This window comes from Arvicola amphibius, chromosome 11 (genome assembly GCF_903992535.2).
Source record: "Arvicola amphibius chromosome 11, mArvAmp1.2, whole genome shotgun sequence".
NCBI lineage: Eukaryota > Metazoa > Chordata > Mammalia > Rodentia > Cricetidae > Arvicola > Arvicola amphibius.
In genome coordinates, this window is record NC_052057.2 from 112,171,348 (window position 1) to 112,179,391 (window position 8,044).

The 8,044-nt window shown below is 42.7% G+C and overlaps 1 protein-coding gene across 1 annotated transcript in view; it reads left to right on the plus strand.

Moving 5' to 3' along the window:
• Rp1 (RP1 axonemal microtubule associated) overlaps positions 1-7,556 on the plus strand; it is a 110,022-nt gene extending 102,466 nt beyond the window's left edge. Inside the window, exon 22 of the mRNA XM_038348296.1 lies at positions 7,487-7,556. Within this exon, the coding sequence (XP_038204224.1) occupies positions 7,487-7,556 (70 nt within the window). The remainder of the gene's footprint in view (positions 1-7,486) is intronic.
• Positions 7,557-8,044: the final 488 nt, after the last annotated feature.

Consider the following 8,044-nt stretch of genomic DNA (forward strand, 5'->3'; position numbering starts at 1 on the left):
TTGTTTGATTGGCTTCACGTTTATTTTGTCTCATCGTATGATAGTTTTCTGTTGGGTTTGTTCCATTTCCCCCCTGAAAACTTTACACAAGATGTGTGATTCTTTTTTTTTTTTTTTTTTTTTTTTTTGATTTTTCGAGACAGGGTTTCTCTGTGGCTTTGGAGCCTGTCCTGGAACTAGCTCTTGTAGACCAGGCTGGCCTCGAACTCACAGAGATCCGCCTACCTCTGCCTCCCGAGTGCTGGGATTAAAGGCGTGCGCCACCACCGCCCGGCAAGATGTGTGATTCTTAATAAGCTTGCTTGGCATAAGAGAGAGCTTGTGAAAAACCTCCTGAGACCAATTTCTCTATCTTCTTTATTTCTGAGACCCTGATACTTTCCTTTATGATCCTGCCACTGAAAATTGACCTGCTTCTCCAGGTCAGTTCATGTTTGATGTGTTTTTCCAACAGAGAGCTTGTGACACAGAACTTTGGTTGATTTGGGGGAATGGCTAGCATGTACTATTACCTAATGCATTTTCTCCAAAGTAGTTATATTTTCAATGTGTTTAAGATAATATAATTCAGACATCAAGGAAAAGATTTTACATCAAAGCATGTGATAGCAAGAAAGATTGCTACAGAGCAGAGATTTAAATGGTGTAGTTTAATTTTTCTGTGAAAAGTTCCCCTCAGGCAGTGAGTGGGTCACATTTCTCAGGGTTCCAGTTTGGCTTGGTGCAGCTTGCTGAAGCTCCCGTGTCTACCACTGGAAGATGGTGATTGAGTCTGATAAGCCCAGCTCAGGGATACTTTATTCTACAAGCTATAGCTACAATATAACCCCAACTATGAGTGAGCAAAAAAGAGAAATAAGGAAGGACATAATTGCTTCTAGGTATGGTGAAGGAGAAGGTTTATTATAGATAAAAGGGAGAGCATAGTCTCCCAGAGACATCTGGGAGAGTCCAGAGTGAACATGTCTCTGAGCTGGGTCAGGTGAGGTGTCGGGGTAGCAGAGAGGAGAGAGGAGCTGCCAAGTATCTTGCCTGGGCCAAGAGACTGGTATATCCAAAATGATTCAGTTATATAAGGGCCAGAGAAGCTGGGGGTAGCCAAGTCCAGCCCAATACCCAGGCTGGAGACTTCAGGGTAGATGACAAAGTATGCCTGCTGGGAGGGCCCTGTAACACGTAGAAACTTAGTGATGGTGGAAGAACATTGTGACCAGAGACTGTTTCGATATGTTAATGGGCACCTCAGCTAGCCATTTATCCTGGGTTTGAGACCTAACATCCCACCTTTTTATGATAATACATAAATAATGAAGGGTGATGTAGTCTTTTCTAAGACCAATTTCTCTTGACATTGTTATTGTAGACACACAAACGTTGGAATGCTGGCCAATGTCAAGAAGACCAGGGTGTTTCATTAGCTGTGGGCTCTGTGGGACCATCTGGGGCTAAGGAAGTGCAGGGCACTTTGGAGTATTTTGTGAGACTTGACCACTAGGGGTAGTAGCTCTGGAATAATCTAAGATGGAGTCTCTACACAGGCTGGTTGGAAACACCTAGGGCTGGCTAATTTAGAGCAGTTTTCAGTCTTTAATTGATTGGAAATCTGCTGACACAGGTATATATTAGAAAATGTAAAATTGAGGAATTTAGGGGAAAATTTTCATCTAAGATATATAAAATGTTTCTGCACCACAATAAACCTCTCTGCCGATGCAACAATCCAAATCAGACCAAATAACAAAGAATTAGAAAAGGCCAAGGTTTAATAGATACTACACTCCCAGATGATTTTCTAGTACCCCAAAGAGGAGACAGAAAAGAAAGACCAAAACCCCACATGTTTGTTTCCTGGGAGGGGCAGTTTAAATACTCCGTGGAAGTGGCCTTGAACATCTCTGGGGTAGGGCTCATCATTTGGTGGACTTTCTGAGATGCAGCAGGGTTTGGAGAGACACGGGGGAGGGAGCTTGTGATGAAACTTCTTCCCAAACATTGCAGACTCTTTGGGTAGATGGATGCCAGGGTCTGGAGTAAAGCTTCCAGCAGAACATCTCATATTCTTTGGGTGTATGGATGTTGGTTCATTTCTGCCTGCTTCCTGTGGCTATGGGGCAACATGGGGGAGGAGGGAGTTGGGAGTTGGTGGGCTTGTGCACAGCAGGAAGTGAGGGTGGAGAGGCATCCAGTTAACTGCCACCCTGGAGAACTCAGGCATCTGGTCCTTGAGAGAGCTGAGAAGGCAGGTTGCTAGGAGAAAAAATAGAATTTTAACAGCTGTCTTAGTTGTGGTTGTCTTAGTTGACAAAGATGAATGTGCCAGGAAGAAGAGAAGAAGGGCCCTTCATAGCGGCATCTTGGAAAAACAGAGGGTGGAGGGTCCTTGCTACTGGACCAATCAAGTATCCTGAATAGGTGTCCACTTGAGCATAGAGATGTGGCATCGATGGTGAAGTCCCAGGAGCTGGTGTAGGTGCTGGTGTTATCTGGGAACCCGCTGCAGGTTGGCCTTGGCACAAGTCTGGCAATAGGGGTGAACCTGTGCAGGAACTTTCAGTGTCTGCGAAACAACTGGAATAGATTTATATCTTGATATCATGGCAAAAGGTTATGGTTTTAGGTTAAAAGGCATGAACATTTTAGAAGAAAATAATAGGAAAATTTAATATTTTGAGCCTCTGAAGTTGTCTGAAACCTGTTAATCCCGGACTATGAAGCCTATGAAAGAGGCACACCTGTCTGTACTTTCAGCAGGAAACTTAACTAATAAACTACTGAGCTACCAGCACCCGAGTCATCAATCACCATCAGACAGAGCTGAGAGGGATCAGTAAATGAACAAAAGAAAGACAGTTTTTCTAGCTACTCAGGCAATCCCAAGTTTCTCCATGGTCTTTGACGAACACAAGACTCAAAAGCAGTACTTGCCTTTAGCTGCTAAGTCCAAGAGATCTTACAGATTTTCCTGCTGAGGGAGAGATCTGTCTACCTGTCTTGGCATGATGGGACAATCGATTCCCCCAGTGTCCTTGTGTCCAGTCCAAGCAGGGTCCAGGCAGTTGATAAAGTGAAAAGCAGCTTTTTTGCTGTGTGGCTGAGTGTCACATCAAAGAAAGCCTCCAGGTGGAAGTCCTTCTGCGGCCAATCCATCTTAGAGGAGCTACAGGATACCGCAGGAGCTGGCATGTCTCTCTATCATCAGCTTTATTGTTTCATGCCATACTCTCAGATCTGTAAAGGTGCTTGAGGATCAGGGTACCATTACCTTGGCATATCTAAATTAGACAGATATGTTAAATTTATCCAATCAATTACAGTTTACCTATGTTAGTAAAGGTGTGCCAAGCGTAGAGGGTGACCAGGAGGTGGGTTGCGGCTCGGAAGGGTGGGGAGGGGTGGGAGGAAAGAGATGGGTAAGAAGGTGGGTAAGGAACAGGAAGTTGGCCCTCGACCTTTGACATTTGTCTTGGGGGTGGGGGGAGTGGATAATGGAAGAAATGAGAGGAATGTTGACCACTGAATGGAACAAGTGGTGCCATAGAAGGGATTTGTGTAGGCAGAGTTCCGGGGTCATTGAGGGAGGAGCCAATGACTCTGGCAGAGTGATCAGGGCAGAATTTTTAGGGTACTAATTCCCAGATAGACAGAGGCCTGGAGGTGCCATTACCCTCGCCAGCAAGATCAGTGCTGTGAGGCGCTGACTAATGACGTGAGAGCCCAGAACCCAGAAACCGTGGGCTTATGGGAGTCCTGTCCACGTGCCCACACGCCGGCAAAGATGCTTGGGCATTTAAGATACATGGCATCTGCCCCAATTTAAAAAGATTTTGTAAAAGACATCCGGAGGGTGCTTGGGGATGTGGCTTCTAATTGCAGGTGCCCAATCACAAGTCTATGCTGTGATCTGAAGCCTAGCACATTGTGTCCACTGTGGTAGGCTTTGGGTCCAAAAACAAGAGATGTGGGATAGTCCTTTGAACAGAACGTTTTATGAAAAAGGGGTTCCAAAGGGACAAGGCAGGTCCTTGTCCCAGTAACAGGTCAGAGGCCTGGCACGGTCATGTCTTTGGCAGGACACCCCCCCCAAATCACAGGAGGCCTTGGGTCTCTAAGGCAAAGACTTGGAAAGGAAAACGTAACCAGTTGAAAGCTGATTTTAGTCTGACAGAAAGCAGGTGCAGGGGAGAAGGATATTTCTCCACCACATGGTGCTGGACCTGTGGGAGGAGGTCAGCCTCTCAGTGGGACCTCCAGATGAGAAGTTTCTATATCCTATCAAGCCTCTCTGCCAATGCAATAATCTAAATGAGACCAATCAAAAGGAATTAAAAAAGGCCCAGATTTAATGGGTAAAAATGCTCCTGGATGATTTTCAACTCTGCAGAGAGAAGACAGAAAAGGAAGACTGGAAAACCACATGTCTTTTTCCTGGGGACAGTTTAAATAACCTGTGGGGGTGGTCCTGAGTACTTATGGGGGAGGGATCATCATTTGGCGGGTTTTCTGAGATGCAGCAGGGTTTGGAGAGAGATGGGAGAGGGGTCTTTAGATGGAGCTTCCCCCCAACAGTATATATTTGAAACTTCCAGGCCCACAGTCCTGGTAGTTGGGGGAGGTGAGTCTCAAGACTGGGGAGCCACCCTTAGAATAGAAATAGGCAGGTAGAGAAGCTTCTAAATAATTGTCTGGAGCCCATTTGACATGTAGAAAGTAGATTCAAGTTGATTTGCTGAGGCTTAGGAGAATTTTTTGAGTTTATCAACAGAGATAAAAGTTTTAGTTATGTTAGTATTTTCACTGTTTATAATCTGTACTGGAATCCACATTGCAGAAAAGGCAGTAGATTTATGCCTTTGAGTCATGCTTGGGAACAGAAAGATGATTTGGGTTAAAAGCATCTGTGAATTTACCACTTTTCAGGGTCTGGTAGCAAGGCAACCTGACTCTCTTAGCTGGGGACCTTGTAGCTTTAGGAATGTGAGGCCTGAGGCCTGATTTTTACAGATGAAGAAAAGGTACCTGTTTATTAAACATACCTATCTTGTGCCTTATTTAAAAATATCTGTTCAATCCTATCAGGCAAAGACAGTTGTCTTTATTTATTAATGGTATCCTTTTTATTTAAGTATTAAAGGGGAGGTGATGTGGGATTTCCCTTTGTATGCTGTGAAAACCATTGGTTAATAAAGAAACTGTCTTGGGCCTGCACAAGGAATAGAGGTAGGTGGGGAAAACTAAACTGAATGCTGGGAGAAAGGCGGCTGAAGGAGAGAGAAGACATGGAGCTGCTACCAGAGACAGACATGCTAAAACTTTGCTGGTAGGCCATGACCTCATAGTGATGCACAGATTAATGGAGATGGGTTAAATTAAGATATAAGAGTTAGCAAATAAGAAGCTAGAGGTAATGGGCCAAGCAGTAATCTAATTAATACAGTTTTTATGTGATTATTTTGGGGCTAAGAAGCCAGGAACTAACAAGCAGCTTATTACTACAGCCAGTCATGAGACTATTATTTAAAATACAGTATATTCTATAAATATGAGTTGAATTAAATATATAGTAAATTGCAACAAATTAAGATTGCTTATGTATAGGCTTATAAATTAAATTATAAGCCATTATTTAGAAGTTTAGAGTCTGAGTTTGCTACATATTTTATAAACTTTTAAAAACCATACCAAATGAACTTATAAATCTTAAGATAGACTTTATAGTATAGTCTTAAAATATTTTTTAAGAGAAGTGTGCAGAAAAATTATAGAGAAAAGAGATTTTTTAAGACTAGGAAGTAGAGGAAGTGAAGAGTAGAACAATTTTAGATAGAAGAGATTTTGGGATCATTATTTTTTAGTGACAGAAGTTCTTACAATCTGCAAGAATTTGGAACTCAAGTATGCCATCTTTGGCCATTGATCTGTACTAAAACCAAGCTGTTTGCAGTAAGATCTTATTAAATCTGAATCTAAGGAAGGAATTAAGTCCAAGAAGAAGAGGAGGAAGGTTTATGAAATGAGCTCCACCATACGGAAGGTTCCAATATCATAGAGGCCATGAGCACATAGAGAAGCTGCAAGATTTCCAGGGAGGAGTTGAAGGAGAGGAGGGGCAAGGTCTTAGAGTTTCAGAGGTCTCAAGTAAGCAGTGGGACTTAGAAGGCAGCTTGAGAGGGAGGTACGAAAACATGCAATGTACATTCTCAGGAGGGCATAAACAGAGGTAGAGCAGGTAGCTTGAGAGGGGAGAGAAAATTTTAGGAAGCAGCTGTAGGCAAGAGCCAAGAGACTGCTTAGTGGGACTGCAGGCATGACAGCAGTCCCTAAGGAAAGTTGAGAGAAAGTTAACTGAATAGAGGAAAAGGGAGACCCTAAGTTGTTGCAAGGAGACTGCTTGTTTGTTTCCTGGCCACCCAGACTCCTGAGATAATCACATAGAAATTTGTATTAATTGCAATACTGTTGGGATAATAGCTTAAACATATTTCTGGCTAACTCTTATATCATAAACTAACCCATTTCTAGTAATATGTGTATCACTACATGGATGTGGCTTACTAGCAAGGTTTCATTCAGCCCCTGTCCCCCCGGTGGGGCTACATGGCTCCTCACTGACTTCACCTACTTCCTCCCAGTATTCAGTTTAGTTTTCCTGCCTAGCTCTACTCTTCCCGGTCACAGGTCAAATAATCTTCTTTATTCATTAGCCAATAAAGCAACCCATATACAGAGGGACTTCCCATACCACTAAGTATCTTTAGTAGAAATACCTTGATGGTTATAGTAGGCCAGAGCCAGAGATGTAAGGCCAGGAATCAGAGAGCTACTCAGGGCATAGACAAGGAGAGAGTTGGTGAGAGTATGCATAAAGGAAAAGTAGCTGAGTAGAGACTCTAGATTTGAGGGTCAAATATGATGAATGGCAACGGACAGCCAAAACAAATGATCCTTACATACTTGGTTCCATGGGAGGGAACTCATTTATGCTACTCCTGGGGTTTCAGCACTAGGTAAGTGATCAAAAGAAGTAAAAAAGATGGGACATGACTACTCCTTAGCATGGTGGAACAGAAGGTTTATTCTAGATAAAAGCGAGAGCATAGACCAAGAGGCTGGCATATCAGCAATCAGAGGATCTGAGGGAGGGAAGCCTAGCCCAATAGCTAGGCTGAAGATTTCAGGGTAGGGGACAGGGTCTGCCAACCAACAGGGCCCTCTAACAGATAGAAACTTAGAGAGGGTGGAAGAACACGGTGCCCAGAGACTGTTTTGATATGTTAGTGGGCACCTTGGTTAGCCATTTGTCCTAAGTTTGGGACCTAAAAATGAGGGTATAATAAGTTGGACTGGGCTTGACTAATTTTTTAAAAATCAATTTCTATAGTTACCTTTGAATGTACAGGAATGAAGCAGATTTTACTCATTATAAAAAACCAAGTTAATAAATTTTATTTTTTTCTTCTTCTGTTTTTCTTTTTTTTGTTTTCTTCAGATGGATTCCCTTTATGTCCCAAGGCTTAAGACATTCAGAAATTGAACTTTATTGTCAAGGTGAGGATTAAGGCAGCTGGCAGTAGAAGAAGTTCAAGACGCTTTTGTTACAACTGGACATCATGGAAGATGACTTCCCAGTTATCCCAGAATGTCCCCGTTCTAATACTATGTGGATAGCTATTCCTTGCCGAGGAAATACAAATACATGGCAGTGTGTCTTAGTGGTGTTTATGTACCCCATACAGTGTTAGGAATCAGCCAAAGGCTCTATCACTGTTAAGGTCTTTGAACTCCTCTTGTTGTTATTGTTGTTGCTGTTGTTGTTACTCTCACTTATAACGTAATCAAACGGATTTAATATTAACTTATTTCACTTTTACCTTTGCAGCAATGCAAATAAATCATCGCTGAGTAGTATTCTAGCATGTATATATTCCACAGTTTCTTCATCCATTCTTCCACTGAAGGGCATCTAGGCTGTCTCCAGGATCTGGCTATTACAAATAATGCTGCTATGAACATAGATGAGCATATGCTTTTGTTGTATGATTGGGCA